Genomic DNA, 17,138 nt, shown 5'->3' with positions numbered 1-17,138 from the left:
AGGGCGCGCGGCGGGGGCGGAGCCCTTAGGAGGGCGGGGTCTGGCTCCAGGCCGGGTGAGAGGGGGCGGGACTGAGCCTGGAGGCTGCGCCGCGCAGCCGGGTGCTCCAAGCCCACCCGGCCGCGGGCGGCGGCTCCGCGAGCGGTCCCGCACCTGCTATTCTCCCCCGGCCCAGGGCGCCGCTGCCATGCGGCTGGCGCTGCTGTGGGCCCTGGGATTCCTGGGCGCGGGCAGCCCTCTGCCCACCTGGCTGTTCCCAAGTATAGGTGAGTACTGAGCCTGCAGTGGGCCAAGGGGCGGACTGGGAGTTTGTGCACGGAAGTCGGAAGGCGTTGGGGTACTGGAGTCGACCGGAGACTCTGGGAGAACCCAACAAGAGCGCGGTCCACCCTTGTCTGCTGTCCTGGGCCTAAGGCCCAGTGGCTTGGTGATGGCGGGGAGAGTGAAAGAGGAGAGATAGCGGTGCCCCCCACCCCTGGCCTGGCCTCCTCTGTGTGGTCCCTGTGGACCAGGGACCGAGACCCCGCCCAGCGCCCCCTGAGGATCATGGAAAGAGGGTCGCTGCTCCCTAGGAGTGACGTCTTCACTCCTCTGGGGCCTAGCTGACTGTTCCACCCGGTGCCAGTGCGCCAGTGGGCACCTCTTATAGGGTTTAGTGACAGGGACTCTTTCTAGCCCCTGCTCTCTCTCCTTATCCCAGACATAGGCATGCAGGCACCTTCCCCTAGGGGTACTGCCACCAGAAGCCTGGCCAGGCAGGCGGGAGAACCCAAGAGAAGGGAGACTTGGCCAGGAAAGAAGCTGGGACAGCAGCTCCTCCTTGGAACTTTCACTTCCCGCTGCTGTCTCAGGCTGGGGGCCGAGAAGGCAGGCGCGGGTGGAGTATCCAGAGGAGAGAGGGCCATTGTGTGTGGGAAGTGGAGACTGTGGGGAGCGGGTGTGCCTGGCTGGGCGTGAGGGGTTTTAGGGAGGTGGGGGTGTTTGCACTGCTCGCCCAGAAATGGGCGTTCCTGGCATCTCGGTTGTGAGGGAAGGGGAGGGTGAGTGGGCACTTGGCCACAAGGTTTAGCTCAGTCTTGAGCTAAAAGGACGTTCTGGGTAGGGCAGTGTTTGGGAGGGAGTGGGAATAAGGGAGAGTCCCTGTCAGAAACTGGGATTGGCTGGAGGAGGACAAGGAGGCGCCACAGGCTGGGTTAGCTGAACTTTCTCTGGGGACTTATGGATAGGTCGGTGCCGGAAAGCCACACATTGGAGAGACGCCCCTTCCCTCCAGTATTCTTTCAGTCCCAGCATGCAACTAAGCCCGGATGTGCTGGGAGCTGATGGGTCTGTTGTCCATTCACTCAGCACTATCTTGGGGTATCCTGGGACCCTGCAGGTGGCACTGAGGAGCAGCAGGCAAGGTCAGAGAGAACCCTGAGTGGCACCTTGGAGCCCCAGGTCCTCCAGGACAACCTCCTGATTAGTCTAGCAGAGATGCTGCAGGTGAGCTCCTCACCCCCCGATAAACACATACACCCACCATCACTCCCAACATAATCAAGTGTCTCAACACCAACCCTGGCCAAGGAACTGGTGAGGAGCCCTTGCTGTGGGGGCCCTCTCCCACCACACCCCAGCACCTGACTTCACTTACCTCCCTCTTCCTCCATACACATCTGTCCGCCTCAGCCTCACCCAACCCATCCATCTCCACAGGGGAAATTCTGAAGCCAACTTTCTTTCTTCATCTCAAGTTGGCAGTTTTCTCAGTGAGGGGAGTCGGAAAGGGTTGGGGCCTCACACCCCCCACTCTAAAGCTGAGTCAGAGGAAGGGCTGAGGCCTACTCTGGGTCCTCTCTGATGCTTCCTCTAGAGGCAGGAAGCCGAGGAGGAGGGCAGCTCAGATACCTTCCCTGACCTCTTCACACAACCCCTCAGAACAATGCCCCAGGCCAGGCAGGGCTTCCTGGCCCCTCCCTTGGGAGGCCCCCACCCATAATCTAATGTGGTCTAATTGTTGGTGCTCTCCTGAGGGCCTGAGGTTTTCCAGCTAGGTGGGGTAGGAGTTGCAGGCATGTCTAGGGAAATGACATGCCCTCTGGTGCCCACAGACAAGTCTGCCTGAGTCCCTAAGGATCATACTGGAGCTGGATGGTGAAAGTCATATCCTGGAGCTGCTGCAGAATAGGTAACAATGATGGTTATAATAATAGTCACATGGCAGACAGCTTGGATGGCATTTACTATGTTCTGGGTACTAAGTGCTTGCGCTCATTTAATCCTGATAACAACCTCATACAATACTTTTTTGTTTTTTTGAGACAGAGTCTCAAGCTGTTGCCCTGGGTAGAGTGCTATGGCATCACACCTCACAGCAATCTCAAACTCCTGGGCTTAAGTAATTCTCTTGCCTCATCCTCCCAAACAGCTGAGACTACAGGCACCCGCCACAGTGCCCAGCTATTTTTTGGTTGTAGTTGTCATCGTTGTTTGGCAGGCCTAGGCTGGATTCAAACCTGCCAGCTCTGGTGTACATGTCTGGCGCCCTGGCTACTGAGCTACAGGTGCTGAGCCCATACAATATGTATTATTGTCTTCATTTTACCTATGAAGATATTGAGGCACAATATGAAGATATTGGCCAAGGTCACACAGCTAGTATGGTGAAAGCCAGGTTAGAACCCAGATAGCCTGACAGAGTCAGTGGCCCAACTGCTATACACTGCTGCCTCACAAGAAAGTGGGAAGGTCGGGGTGGGGCGGTGTGCCTGGTCCCCAATTCCCCCATCACCTCCAGGCCTCAACTTGCTATTATGCCAACCTGGTGGGTGACTTAATACCAATCTCCTTTTTCTTCACTCCACAGGGAATCAGTCCTAGGACGCCCAACCCTGGTGTGGTACCAGCCCAATGGTACTCGGGTGGTCAGTGAGGGACACACCCTGGTGAGTTGGGCCCTCTTGTGCCCAGATTCTGGCCTGGGGGAAGGAGCAAGGGACCATCTGGGGGTGTCAGCTTTGGAAGGACAGATGTAAGGACTGCATACCTTTACCAACAAGGTAGATTGCTGGGTTCAGATCTTGCCTACCATTTGGGATAGCACTGTGTTTCTCTGCTATAGGAGAACTGCTGCTACCAGGGAGGAGTGCAGGGCCATGCAGACTCCTGGGTGTCCATTTGTACCTGTTCTGGGCTCAGGTATAATGGGTAGACTCCATGATGGTGAAGGGAGTGAGGGGACACCAGGAATGGAGCAAAATGTTCTCTGACTACCTTTCTCTTTCCTTAGGGGCTTAGTGGTCTTATCTCCAGAAAGAAGCTATACTCTGGAGCTGGGGCCTGGAAACCTTCAGGGTTCTCCCATTATCACCCGGATCCAAGACCTCTTCCTGCCAGGCCACAGCTGTACCCTAAGCAGGCGTTCATCTGTGCCCACTCGGCCTCCACCAGAGGGACAACGCCACATTCACAGAGTAAGGAGCAAAGGGAGGAGGGCTCTCAGAGCTATGTGTTGACAATAACAACAGCTCCTGCTAATGGAGCGATTTCCGTGGTGAACTTTGTGACCTCCTCTCACAGTACCCTTCCCAGCAACCCTAGAAGGTAGATGCTATCAGTAGCTTTATTTTAAAATGAGGAAACAAGTTCTGAGAGGTTAGGTGACTTGCCCAAGGCCATACAACTAATAAATGGCATATCCAGGGTTGAGAGCAGGTATTTGGCTCACACTCTTCATCTGTCTTATGATCTCTTCTGCAGAGAGCTCTCACTTGGTTACAGATAATGCAGTTACCAATTATAGAACAATAAAAACTAAATTTCCTAATTTTTATTTTATTTATTTATTTATTTTGAGACAGTGTTTCAAGTTGCCCTGGGTAGAGTACTGTGGCATCACAGCTCACAGCAACCTCAAACTCTTGGGCTTAAGCAACCTCTTGCCTCAGCCTCCCAAGTAACTGGGACTACAGGCGCTCGCCACATTACCCAGCTATTTTTTGGTTGTAATTGTCATTATTGTTTGGCAGGCCTGGGCTGGATTTGAACCTGCCAGCCTCGGTGTATGTGGCTGGCACTCTAGCTGCTGAGCTACAGGTGCCGTGCTCACATTTCTTAATTTTTAAAATGGAGATAATAAAACCACTTGCTTTATACGGTTTCTGGGGAAAACTAAATGAATGAATGATACACACACACACACACATATATAGTCTTGAACCATGCTGGGCACATTTTTGAGAGTACTGATTATTGTTGATTTTTCACTATCATTATTTTTTTTAATTTGGAAAAAGCATTGTGTTTGGAGACAGAAAAGCCGGAGTCTACTCCTGGCTTCACACTGGGAGTAGACCATATTACTTCCTGGTGGTCCCTGGGAAGTCTCTGGCCTCTCTGGCCCTCAGTAGTTCACCTGTAAAATGGGCTCTCTACCCTCCTCTGTCTGACTACACAGATAGGAGTGGACGCATCTTGGTCAGACCTATGTGGCTGCTGGCCATGAGAGGCCTTATACTTTTGCCTTATACTCTTCCATCTTATCCATAGTGGAGGCGGGATGTGGTAACAGAGACCAAGATTATTGAGCTGGTGATTGTGGCTGACCATTCAGAGGTGAGCCTGCTGGCCCCTGCACACCTTCCCCCACCCCCACCCACCCTGCCACCTTTCACAGTCATCTCTCTTGGCCCACAGGTCCAGAGGTACCCAGACTTCCAGTGCCTGTTGAACCGCACACTGGAAGTGGCCCTCCTGCTGGACACAGTGAGTGTCAGACAGGGCAGCAACCCTCAGCCCCCTGACCATGGCAGCCTCTCTTCTGAGTCCCAGCTCTTTTTCAGTTCTTCCGGCCCCTGAATGTACGAGTAGCCCTAGTGGGCCTAGAAGCCTGGATCCATCGTGACCTGGTGGAGATAAGCCCAGATCCAGCTGTCACGTTGCATAACTTCCTCCACTGGCGCCAGGCCGATCTGCTACCTCGACTGCCCCATGACAGTGCCCAGCTGGTGACGTAAGACCCCCAGGTCCAGCCAGAGGGGCCTGACTCTACTCTACCCTGTCCTGGCCAAATTCACCCTCTGCCTTCAACTCCCTATCTCAGGCCCTTAAGCTCTGATCACCATGGCTTTCAGCCCTCACCTTTGACCTCTTCATCCCACAGCGGTACTTCGTTCAATGGGCCTATGGTAGGCATGGCCATTCAGAACTCCATGTGTTCTCCTGAATTCTCAGGCGGTGTGAACATGGTGAGTTATTTACAGGTCTCCTCCCCATTCCCAATTCAGTTTCTCCCAAGTGTGGTACTACTTACTCACTGAAACACCCCACAAAGTTGCCTACCCTCAAAGCTGTGGGTGTGGGGGTGGCCAGCTCTTCACCATATACACAGTCCCCACCTGTGCAGTCTTCCATTTCTTGGAGGAGGGAGTGGGGTAGCTGAGGCCCCAAAACAGAAGTGATCTCCTACAGTTACTCAGCAAGAGAGGGGGACAGAGCTCAGCTAGCACCCAGGTTTCCCGCCACCCAGGCCTGGGCTTTTCTCCTACTTTAGAAGCAATTAAGGAGGGAAGCATTTCCTATTGTGTGCCTAAGAAGTCAGACAGAGTGGGCTGGGCATTGTGGTGGAGGCAGGCTGAGCTGGGGCTGGATCTAGGGTACTCCTCCCAATAACAGGACCATTCTACAAGCATTCTGGGAGTCACCTCCTCTATAGCCCATGAGTTGGGCCACAGCCTAGGCCTGGACCACGATTCACCTGGGAACAGCTGCCTCTGTCCAGGTCCAGCCCCAGCCAAGAGCTGCATCATGGAGGCCTCCACAGAGTAAGTTGCTGCAGGACATAGAGAAGGGATAGGGTGGGGCCAGATCCACAGCACCAACCTTCCTTGCTACCCTCCACAGCTTCCTGCCAGGCCTGAACTTCAGCAACTGCAGCCGACAGGCCCTGGAGAAAGCCCTCCTGGATGGCATGGGCAGCTGCCTCTTTGAGCGGCTGCCCAGCCTGCCTCCCCTAGCCACTTTCTGCGGAAATATGCTTGTGGAGCCTGGTGAACAGTGTGACTGTGGCCTCCCAGATGTAAGCCCCATGCCCCTTCCCCACCCCAACATCCCTGTCTGTGGAAAGCACATGGGTTATTGGGCTCTAGCTCCTACTTTCTTTGTGGCTTTGGGCATCCTGGGTTTGTCCTCAGGAAGGAGGGTTGGCTAGAGGCAGGCTATGAGGCTTTTCTGATGCCCTTGCCTATAGGACTGCACTGATCCCTGCTGTGATTATGTCACCTGCCAGCTGAGGCCAGGGGCACAGTGTGCATCTGATGGACCGTGTTGTCAAAATTGCCAGGTAGGCACAGTCTAAACTGCTCACCCAGAGCTCATCTGCCAGGGGCCAAGGTGGAAAGGTTCATTCTGATTCTCAGGCCTGGCTGAATTTGCCCAGCACCCACTCTGACACTTGACCATCCTCCACAGCTGCGCCCTGCTAGCTGGCAGTGCCGCCCTACCAGAGGCGACTGTGACTTGCCCGAGTTCTGCCCTGGAAATAGCTCCCAGTGTCCCCCTGATGTCAGCTTAGGGGACGGTGAACCCTGCGCTGGTGGACAGGCTGTATGCATGCACGGGCGTTGTGCCTCCTATACTCAGCAATGCCAATCACTTTGGGGACCTGGGGCCCAGCCTGCCATGCCCCTTTGCCTCCATATAGCCAACACTCGAGGGAATGCCTTTGGGAGCTGTGGGCGCAGCAGCAACGGCAGCTACATGCCCTGCGCCCCTAGGTAAGTGAAGAGACTTAGCTCCTCCTCCAGGTTTGTGGGAGCCTTGGCCTTGCTCCCACTGACTGCATGCCCTTTCTCCCTCCCCTCAGAGATGCCATTTGTGGGCAGCTCCAGTGCCAGGGGGGTAGAATTCAGCCTCTGCTGGGCTTAGCCCAGGATCTGCTCCAGGAGACACTGGAAGTGAATGGGACCCAGCTGAATTGCAGCTGGGTGCATGTGGACCTGGGCAATGACGTGGACCAGCCCCTCCTGACTCTGCCTGGCACATCCTGTGGCCCTGGCCTGGTGAGCAGCTTGTGTGGGCAAGACCAGGTAGGAAGGGACATGTGGACCATCCAATAGTGTAATAGGCACAGACTGAGGGAGTCAGATCCCTACTTCCGATGGAGCAAAGTCCTGCCATCCCACTGAGCCTTGGTTTCCCCATCTATACAAGCAGGATGTGGCCTCAGCTTTGTTGGCCTCCCAGTCACAGCAAAGCTTTATGGGAATATAACTTTCACTCTTCTCTCCCTGTGGTGCAGATATGCATCGCCCATCGATGTCAACCAGTGGATCTCCTGGGAGCACAGGAATGTCGAAGCAAATGCCATGGACATGGGGTGAGCTGGGATGAAGGAAATGGAAGTGGAGTTGAGAGTTCCAGGGATGAACAGGATAATGGACTTTGGAAACAGACCTACCTTGGTTCTAATCCCTGCTGCATATCCTAGTGGTGTGACCTGGGCAAGGCTATTAACCTCCCTGAGCTCAGTTTCCTCATTATCTAAGGGACAAAGTAGGACCCACTTCCTGGGGTGCACAAAATGAGTATGAAAGCTCCCAGCACAGTGCCCAGCACATTAGCAGGCCCTCAGTAAGTGCTAGTTTGATCTACCTTCCTTTGGCATGGAAGACTTCTTCTCTCCAGGGCTCTGGTTCTCTACCTATCATCCCCAGCATGACTCTCTGTTGTGGAAATCTGAGCTCTTGAAAAGCTCTCCAAAGTGCAGAGCCCCTCTTTTTTGTTTGCTTTTTTTTTTAATTAATTAATTAATTTATTTATTTTGCAGTTTGTTTTTTTTTTTGGCCGGGGCTGGGCTTGAACCAGCCACCTCCAGCATATGGAACCAGTGCCCTAATCCTTTGAGCCACAGGTGCTGCCCTTGTTTGCTTTTATTTGAGACACAGTCTCACTTTGTTGCTCTTGGTAGAGTGCTGTGGCTTCATAGCTCACAGCAACCTCAAACTCTTAGGCTTAAGTGATTCTCTTGCCTCAGCCTCCCGAGTAGCTAGGAATACAGGCACCCATCACAATGCCTGGCTTTTTTTTTTTTTTTTTTTTGAGAACTTACTATGTTGCCAAAGCTGGTCTTGAACTCCTGGGCTCAAGTAGTGATCCTCCCATGATGACCTCCTGAGTATAGAGCCCCTCATTGCTTACCTTGTGCTTCCTAGGTCTGTGACAGCAATAGGAAGTGCCACTGTGAGCAGGGCTGGGCACCGCCTGACTGCACCACCCAGCTCAGAGGTAGCATGGGGTGGGGACAGGGGCAGCTGGGGGGTGGGCAGAGCAGCTCATTCCTTACCTTTCCACTTCGGCCCTCTTTTTCTGACTCCTCTACTTACTCTGCTCACTGGGCTTCACTCCCTGCCCTCTGCTCCTTCATGGGTATAGAGCTGTTAGCCCTGCCCCCTTTAAACGGACCTCACCCTACAGCAACCAGCTCCCTGACCACAGGGCTGCTCCTCAGCCTCCTGTTGTTACTGGTCCTGGTGCTGCTTGGTGCCAGCTATTGGTACCGTACCCGCCTGCACCAGCGACTATGCCAGCTCAAGGAATCCAACTGCCAGTACAGGTATGAGCATCATCTCCCTATTACCAATTCCTTCAGTTCTAAAGGCTGCTTTCACCTCTGTAGCCCCTGCCACCTGGTTCTAAGCCCTGAGCCCGTTGGACCTTAAGCTTGCTGACTGCCACACCCCACACACCTCCCTTCCCTACATACACTCCTTAACCCTTCACCTTGTATGTTGATCCCCCCAGGTAGCAGCTGGGATGCTAGGGCCATTTCTTCCCAAGAGCCCCTGTGCTTGATAAGTGGGGCCTTCCCTCAGGCTGATCAAGTGCCCCCACCTGATTTGACCTAAACTGTACACAGGCCTCTCTCCAAGGGGCTTCAAGGGGCCAGCCCCACCAAGGATAGCATAAGGTTGGAGAACAGAGTCTGAGGCTGGGCTCTCTTCCTCTTTGCCTTTCCTGATGCTCAGGGCAGCCCAATCTGACACCCCTGAACGGCCAGGACCCCCACAGAGGGCCCTGCTGATGCCAGGCAGGAAGGTGAGTCCTGGATGCCAGAGAAGAGGGGCCCCACCTTGGCCTAGCACCCAGCTTAGGCCCTGGGGGTGGACAGTGAAGGCTCTAGACTCAGAAAGGCCAGCATGCCCCCAGGGCCTGTCAGAGGAGCCGGGGCTAGCCTTCTGTCCCCCAACCCTCCCCTGGCTACGGGCAGAGAAGTAGAGTGCAGACTGCAGTGGGGAGGAAAGTCTACTAGAAAAGGTGCTGCTGAGCTCTTTCAGCTGGCCATGCTGGTGACTTTGAGTGGTGGGTCTATCTGTGCCCTCAGCAGTGATCCTTGGAGGGCATGAGGGGGGTGGTGCTCAGAATGGCCTTCAGTGTGCCAGAACCCAGTGAGGCTGGGTCACCACGTGTAGAGGGCTGGTGAGTGTCCTTGCACTGAGCCCTGTGGGTCTGACTACAGGAGTGTGTGTATGGAGGTGGTCTGCACACCCCCCACTTGTTACCCCTCTGCATGCAGCTGAATAACTGCATGCACAGTATCCCTGCCCCTGGGGCCCTGACTATCTTCCCTGGGCACTAACCCTACTCTGCTCACATCTGTCTTCCTGCTTCCCCTCGCCTGCCCTGTGCCTGTCTGCTCCTCCTGCTCTTTCAGCAGGCTACTGTTCTCGGCTTTCCAGCCCCCCCTTCCAGGCCGCTGCCACCTGACCCAGTGCCTAAGAGACTCCAGGTAAATCTGGACCATTTCCTGCCCTAGCCCAGGGTAGGTGGGAGGCTTGGTGCCCAATTGCAGTTCTCATCCCTGCTTCCTGTCAGTGGTGCTCTTCATTAGGTGACCAGGGTGCCCCTCAGCCTTCAGACACTCTGAGCCCCAGAAGCAGCAAAGGGTGAGCCTCCTGCCTTGGTTTCTACCACCATCTGGTGGTCCGTGGCGGGACTGCAGCCGGCCAAGGACTCCGGCTGACCCACACCTTCCTCCCGCGAGGCATCCGCTGGCATGCCCCCGCTCCGCGCGCATGCCCCCATTCTCTCCTGTCCCCTGGCTGACTCTGCATGTTGACCTGAATCCATGGGGGAGCTTCTGCATGCCCACTGCCCCTGGCTGTGCTCTCATAGCCACTGCCCCTCTCTCTGTTCAGGCTGAGCTCGCTGACCGGCCCAATCCCCCCACCCGCCCTCTGCCCGCTGACCCGGTGGTGAGGAGCCCAAAGGTAACAGTGTGGGTAGAGAAGAGCACGACCTCTCCTCCCACCTAGGGCTGTGATGCTGCTAGCGGTGGCAAAATGGCCCCTCAGTGCCAGATGGCTCATATCCCCGTGGTGCCTTTAATGGTGACAGGTTTGTTTGCAGACAAGAGTGACCACAGGTGCTACCCCCAAGGTGATGTCCCCCCAGCACCAGTGCAATGGGGATGGGCGACATGACACCTCCCACCCAAGCTGACCTCCTGCCTTCTCTCCCTCAGTCTCAGGGGCCTTCCAAGCCCCCACCCCCAAGGAAACCACTGCCTGCCGACCCCCAGGGTCGGCGCCCATCGGGTAACCTGCCTGGTGCAAGTGCTGGAACCTCACTCCTAGTGGCACCCTCCAGGTAGGTGAGGAGGAAGGCTGCGGATAGGTGGGCAGGGTGAGTGATCTAGGGCAAGGGGATCTCTGACTTTTCTCGCCTTCTCGCACTCCAGACCAGCGCCACCACCCCCAACAGCTTTCTCGCTCTACCTCTGACCTTTCCTGAGGCCTCCAAACCGGTCTTGCTCCCTGGACTACCCTACCTTGACTGAAGGAGCTGAACCTGGACACAGCGGAACAGGTGTCGTAGGGCACCAGGAAACAACTGTCAAGCAGCATTCTGGGGGCCTGCCCACATCGTTGCAGGGAGTTTTGGGGAGGGGCTGAGGACTGGACAGGGTCGAGGGAGGTGCGCACAGCCTTTCTCTGCTCAAATGCAATAAACCTGCGGTCTTGGGAGTGCGCCTCGGAGTTTGTGGCTGGAGGCTGAGTCGTCCTGCTGCGGTCCCAGATCTGGCCGCCAGGAGGTGCTGCCGCTTCGGACGCGGTGGGAGGCCCAGTGTAGGTCAGCTCGCGTCTCGAGGATGCTCGCGGCTGGTTTCTGCCCAGACGGGAATGCTTTCAGCGCAATCCTGTATCACCGGGAATTGTACACCCGTAGCCACCCCCAGTCCTCGAGTCCTCACCCCTGTCGCCGCGCGGCCCCCAGGGGCAGCCATCTACAAAACCGGCCAAGCTGTCGGACCGGTCGCCATCTCCACCCTCTGACCAGTGGCTTGGAAAAATATATCTGGCTGATGTTCTCAGAGTCCCGAAGGCAGGACCGAGTGGGACGGCGGCTCCCCCGGGATCCCAAGGCCGTCTACCTCCCTTCTACCCCTCCCCTGACTCCACCTGAGGGCTCTGGAACAAAGGCGCTTTGTACTGCCGCAAACACGTCATTCGACTTCAGGACTGGGACCGCGTGGGACCCCAGCCCAAAATGAAGGAGTGGAGCAGAAAGCGACAGATGCCAACCCCAGACTAGGCATCTAGCACGCCACCTAAGGGAGGGAAGGGAGTTGTCCCAGAAGGTGCTCTGTTCCTTCCCCTCGTACTATCTCTAGATGTGCAAAGAAAAGGGGGTAATGTATGAAGGTAGCTGGACAGGCTTTGCACTCCCTATCTGGGCAAAGGTTGTGTGACCCTATTTAAAATCTGCGAAATTGCTAATAAGGCTTTCTTTCCGTACTAAGGCAGACACGAAACACTCGACCTCCCTGAAAATACTCTTAGTGGAGTATCTCTTTTCTCCCTACCCCCTCGCCACTTCGCTGGCTTGGCTTGCTGCGATGCACAAAGGGTTAACCACTGTCGGCTCCGAAAGGAAAGAGGAGACGCGCTACCATTGGTGCAAAGTTATCCAGGGGCGGGGCCTTTGAGTCTCCGCACCCCCACCCCCCTCCCTCAGCTCCCTTCCTCACTTTGTACTTCTCCATCCCGGACTGTGGAGCGGGCCGGGACCGGCAGGGCCAGACCAGACCCGACCCTAGGGGCGATGCGGCTACTGCCCCTGCTGCAAACTGTCCTCTGGGCCGCGTTTCTCGGCTCCCCTCTGCGCGGGGGCTCCAGCCTTCGCCACGTAGTCTATTGGAACTCCAGTAATCCCAGGTAGCCAGGCCGAACCGGACAAGTTCTAAGCCGGGTCTGCGCGCGCCCGGCCTGTGCGCGCGCCCGCCACTCACTCTTTGCACGGCGCCGCCTGAGCTCGGCCGCGCGCCGGGGCTCCTTTGTTTGAGCCGGCGGGGGAGGGGGGAGGGGCGAGGCGCGCCCCGGTCTACCCCTGGCCTGCACGTGTTGGGGGGGCGGACGGAGGACCCCAGCCCCGAAGGCTGCCTGTGGGGTCTTGGAGTGTGGAGCTGGGGGGCATCTGCCCGTGCCTCGGCTCCGCCCCCTGCCTTCTCTTCTGGTACTCCTGGGCTTCCCGCCGGCCAGAGCCTGGGCAGGCGACTGGAGAATACAGGAGGGGCTTTTGTGGGTTACTGTCCTGCTCTCTGGGCTTCCCCTCTGGTTCTCACTCTGTCACCTGGTCTCATTCTCTATCTCTGCCTTCATCTCGGTCTTTACTGGTCCTTCTATTTCTGTCCCGGCCCTGCCCTTCTAGCCGAATCACCTTTGGGCAAGTCGTATGACCTCCCTAACCTCATCCGTAAAATGGGCTAATAACGTCCAGCACCCTGGGAAGCCAGGCGGGCTAACTAAGGTATGTGAAAGAGGTGCAGGCTGTATAGATAGAACTATTATTTCTCTCTCCTGAATTGCCTACCTCTGAACCTGTTTCCATCCTCCTCCCCAAATCTCCCTGCCTTTCTTCTGTTTCCCACCTGTATTCTTTTCTGATTTTTTATGTAAGACAGTGTGTGGCTGTTCAGTTGTTCACTCACATTGGTTAAGTACATACCATATACCCCGTCCTGCGCTAGGCTGCTGGGGATAAGAGACAGGGAAGACCAAGACCCTGCCCTCTGGGAGCCCATTGACTCTGGGATAACCGGCATAAAGACAGGTCATTACAATACCAATACTGAGTGATAACAGCTATTGTCTTGTCCTTGCTCTGAATTCCTACTCCTCTGTTACAGACCAATGCTTCTGAATCACTTGGAGGACCTGTTAAAAATTCAGCCCCCAACTCTGAGGTTTATGATTCATTCATTCAATGCACACATATTTGTTGAGTGCTGTCTTGTGCTGGGCACTCTTTTCCAGGCACTGGGGGTGCAGTAGAACAAAATCTACAAAGATCCTGTCCTTAGCTTGTGTATCTAGTAGGTCTGGGCTCAGCCCAGGAATGTTTTGGCGGGGAGGGGTTTGTTTGTTTTTTGTTTTTTAAGACAGGGTCTTGCTCTGTTGCCCTGGCTAGAGCACAGTGGCGTCATTACAACTCACAGCAACCTCAGACTTCTGGGCTCAAGTGATCCTCCTGCCTCAGCCTCCTGAGCAGCTGGGACTACAGGCACGCACTACCATGGGCAGTTAATTTTTCTGTATTTTGTAGAGATAAGGTCTCACTTTGTTGCTAAGGCTGTTCTCAAAGTCCTGGCCTCAAGTGATCCTCTCATCTTGGCCTCCCAAAGTGGTAGGATTACAGGACTCTTTATTTCTAAATCAGAACTCCTGATGATAGAGGTGGTGCTTTGACCACCCATTAAGGGACAACTAGAGGCCTTTCGTAAGTCAAGCTTTGTTATGTGTATGGTGGGGGAAATGGTTCATAAAGTCTGTAGACTGTGGGGGCAGCCTGTTATAGCCCTTCCTCCCTGTGCTGGCAGTTCCCAAGAAGGGGGGAAGGGATTCCTGAGAAGGCTGAAGACTGGGTAGGTTTGGGACCTACTCCATGCCTGGCACTTCCTTGTTCTGGCCAAAAAAGGGAGGCAGCCAGTACCTACTCCTTTATTATTATTATTATTTTACCATGGCATTGTTTTCACTGTTGGACTGAGGGCTACAAGGTAGTCTTTCTCTCTGTGTGTCTGTTACTGAGGATACTGTTCCCAGTCCCATCTCCATCTCTGTGTCTGTAGCTCACTGTAGGCTCTCTCTGTAACCCTGCCTCTCTGCCCAACCTCTTCACAGCATCCAATCACCTGACACTTACCAGTCCTGGTGCCACGCCACACCCAGTGTTGGGCCCTTGGTCTACTGAGGTGTGTGGTGGCTCCAGCCTGAAAGGTAGAGCCCAGCCTTTTCTCATCTAATCCACATGGTCATGGGCACCGCAGCCCCTGAACCTTCAATTCATCATCTCATCCACTTCTTACACTCTGTCTCTCAGAAGCTGTCAGTCTGGGGAACTCAGGTCTTCCTGGGAAGGGGTATCTCTGATCCCCCTGCCCAGCTGTACTAAGCCTATCCCCTGCTTTATGCCCACAGGCTACTGCGAGGAGATGCCGTGTTGGAGCTGGGCCTCAATGATTACCTAGACATTTTCTGCCCCCACTATGAAGGCCCAGGCCCCCCTGAGGGGCCTGAGACATTTACTTTATACATGGTGGACCGGCCAGGCTATGAGGTCTGCCAGGCAGAGGGGCCAGGTGCCTTCAAGCGCTGGGTGTGCTCCCTGCCCTTCACCCATGTTCAGTTCTCAGAGAAGATTCAGCGCTTCACACCCTTCTCCCTTGGCTTCGAGTTCCTGCCTGGAGAGACATACTACTACATCTGTGAGTTACACGAGCACACTGGGTACCTCTGAGGAAATTGGGGAGGGATGGGACTCCCTGCCATTGCCACCCATCAAGGCACAGAGCCTGATGTGAAGGGCAAGGAGAGGCTTGTGAAGGGGGTGGGGCTGTGCCCAGGACTGAGGAGGGGAACATCTTGAGTGACTGTAGAGAGGGAGGACTAGGACAGAGGGCCAGGAAGGAGAAGAGGGGCACGGATGGGGCTAACACATGGGTGTGGCCCCAAAGTAAGGAAGAGCTTTCCAGAGAGAAGCTGGGAGGGTCTGAACAGGGTCCGAGGAACAAAGGGGTCACTCCTGTGCTAACTTTCTTCCTCCCCATTTCCCACCACCCAGCGGTGCCAACTCCAGAGAGTCCTGGCCAGTGCTTGAGGCTCCAGGTGTCTGTCTGCTGCAAGGAGAGCAGTAAGTGGTTTAGGGTAGGGGAGCGGCTCTCTGGCTAGTGTGGCACCTTTAGAAAGGAGGGAAGAAAAGTGGAGAATCTGGGAGCATCAGGCTCTAAGGAGTCCAGGTGGAACTTCAAGCTGGGGTCTATTCCCCATTTGGCTTGATGGGTGCTTTCACGGTACTCCTTTTTATTTTATTTTATTTTTTTTGAGACAAAGTCTTACTATGTCGCCCTCAGTAGAGTGCTGTGGTGTCATAGCTCACAGCAACCTTAAACTCTTGGGCTTACATGATTCTCTTGCCTCAGCCTTCCAAGTAGCTGGGACTACAGCCACCACCACAATGCCCAGATATTTTTTTGTTGTAGTTATCATTGTTGTTTAGCAGGCCCAGGCCGGGTTGGAACCCGCTGCCCCAGTGTATGTGGCCAGCGCCCTAACCACCTGAGCTATGGGTGCCAAGCCTGTACTCCTTTTTAATCTGGGATAAGGTGGGCAGCGCCTGTGGCTCAGTGAGTAGGGCGCCGGCCTCATATGCCGAGGGTGGCGGGTTCAGGCCCAGCCACGGCCAAACTGCAACCAAAAAATAGTCGGGTGTTGTGGTGGGCGCCTGTAGTCCCAGCTGCTTGGGAGGCTGAGGCAAGAGAATCGCGTAAGCCCAAGAGTTAGAGGTTGCTGTGAGCCGTGTGATGCCACGGCACTCTACCCCAGGGCAGTACATGAGACTCTGTCTCTACAAAAATTAAAAAAATAAAAAAATAAAAAATAAAAATAAAAATAAAAAAATAATCTGGGGAAAGGGAATGAGATGTTCAGGTGCAGGCCCTTCAAGGCCTTAACCGGGCTAGTTGTCTCTAGTGGAAGTTTTGTGGAGACTTGGAAGGTGGGGCTTAGAAAGGATGAGGCAGTGGGTCAGCGATTCTCAACCTGTGGGTCGCGACCCCTTTGTAACAATGAAAATACATCCTGGCATTAGGAAGGTTGAGAACCACTGCAGTAGGTCATCCTGGGAGAGGAGTGGCTGGTTTGGGAGCCTCTGGAGAATGAGATGGGGTGGGGGGGACAACTCATGGGGAAGGGCAGGAAGGAGGCTGCTGAAGAAGTAGGAGTCATCAGTGCTACCCCTCCCTCTCACAGAGTCTCAGTCAGCCCATCCTGTTGGGAGCCCTGGAGAGAGTGGCACATCAGGGTGGCAAGGAGGGGACACTCCCAGCCCCCTCTGTCTCTTGCTGTTGCTGCTGCTCCTGATTCTGCGTCTCCTGCGAATTCTGTGAGCCAAGCGGACCCTCCCTGCCACCTCAAGGAGCCAGAGCCTTCCCAAGATCTACAGGAGGAGGGGTCCCTATCGTCTGCACTGGGGGTGCCAATCCAGACAGATCAGGTAGAGCATTGATGGAGGAGGTCAGAAGGTCTGAGGTGACCCTTGCAAGTGCTTGCCCCCTCATCACAGGCTAAAGAGGAGCTGCAGACAGCCCTGGAAACCCTGGAGCAAAGGCAAGACAAGGATGGGGGCTTTGTAGGCTGCTTGGACGGTCTCGTCCCCTGAAAGACTGGGATTTGGTGGGATCAAATCCTTGAGCCAGCTGGGGACCAAGGCTGAAGACCCAGGGATAGGTAGATTGCTGGACCTGCCATCTGTGCCCTGTGAACCTCTTCCCGGGGGCAGCACCTTGCCCTCCCAGGGGGGGGTCACTCACTTGTCTTCTATGAAGATGGACTTGTCATGAGGTAGAATTTCATGCCAATTTGTATTTTTATAAGTGTCTAGACCAAACCTTCAATAAACCACCCATCTTTTTGTTACTTTCTCCAGCCTAATGGCTCCTGGCTCCTTCCCTGACACCAGGACTCCCTGTGGCCTGTGTTCTCAGCTTAGCTTGGCCTGACCTCTATACCAGCTGGGCCCAGGCCATCCATGCCAGGCCTCAGTGGGTACCCCTCTGGGCAGTGTGGCTTGGGTGCCAGCAGCAGCTGTGGAGCTTGGCACCC

At 55.1% G+C, this 17,138-nt stretch overlaps 2 protein-coding genes across 24 annotated transcripts; both read left to right on the top strand.

Moving 5' to 3' along the window:
* Positions 1-47: 47 nt before the first annotated feature.
* Positions 48-11,020, top strand: ADAM15 (ADAM metallopeptidase domain 15). 21 transcript variants are annotated; one of them, XM_053605496.1, is made up of 23 exons: positions 48-266; positions 1,379-1,485; positions 2,094-2,170; positions 2,849-2,927; positions 3,104-3,180; positions 3,272-3,455; positions 4,531-4,596; positions 4,678-4,746; positions 4,824-4,993; positions 5,144-5,228; positions 5,656-5,804; positions 5,884-6,058; positions 6,230-6,322; positions 6,451-6,755; positions 6,845-7,040; positions 7,280-7,357; positions 8,193-8,265; positions 8,455-8,593; positions 9,006-9,075; positions 9,695-9,766; positions 9,853-9,923; positions 10,502-10,626; positions 10,718-11,020. In XM_053605496.1, exons 1-22 carry the CDS (start codon positions 188-190, stop codon positions 10,611-10,613), a joined length of 2,526 nt encoding a protein of 841 aa, XP_053461471.1. In that variant the 5' UTR covers positions 48-187; the 3' UTR covers positions 10,614-10,626; positions 10,718-11,020. The 21 variants fall into 21 exon arrangements, 15 of the variants coding, with proteins under 15 accessions (XP_053461471.1, XP_053461475.1, XP_053461481.1 ...); XM_053605500.1 differs by lacking the exon at positions 10,718-11,020 and adding an exon at positions 10,176-10,247 and having other exon boundaries at positions 9,692-9,766; XM_053605494.1 differs by lacking the exon at positions 9,853-9,923 and adding an exon at positions 10,176-10,247 and having other exon boundaries at positions 49-266.
* A 186-nt stretch (positions 11,021-11,206) lies between these two features.
* On the top strand, positions 11,207-16,961 carry EFNA4 (ephrin A4). Of its 3 annotated transcripts, none has more exons than XM_053605514.1 (4): positions 11,207-12,194; positions 14,457-14,743; positions 15,100-15,165; positions 16,430-16,961. In XM_053605514.1, exons 1-4 carry the CDS (start codon positions 12,082-12,084, stop codon positions 16,540-16,542), a joined length of 579 nt encoding a protein of 192 aa, XP_053461489.1. In that variant the 5' UTR covers positions 11,207-12,081; the 3' UTR covers positions 16,543-16,961. The 3 variants fall into 3 exon arrangements, with proteins under 3 accessions (XP_053461489.1, XP_053461488.1, XP_053461487.1); XM_053605513.1 differs by having other exon boundaries at positions 15,100-15,168; positions 16,453-16,961; XM_053605512.1 differs by having other exon boundaries at positions 11,969-12,194; positions 15,100-15,168; positions 16,287-16,961.
* Positions 16,962-17,138: the final 177 nt, after the last annotated feature.

Source organism: Nycticebus coucang, chromosome 10, assembly GCF_027406575.1.
Source record: "Nycticebus coucang isolate mNycCou1 chromosome 10, mNycCou1.pri, whole genome shotgun sequence".
NCBI lineage: Eukaryota > Metazoa > Chordata > Mammalia > Primates > Lorisidae > Nycticebus > Nycticebus coucang.
Note: the sequence above shows the minus strand (reverse complement) of the source record. Positions and strands in the feature narration are given on the sequence as shown.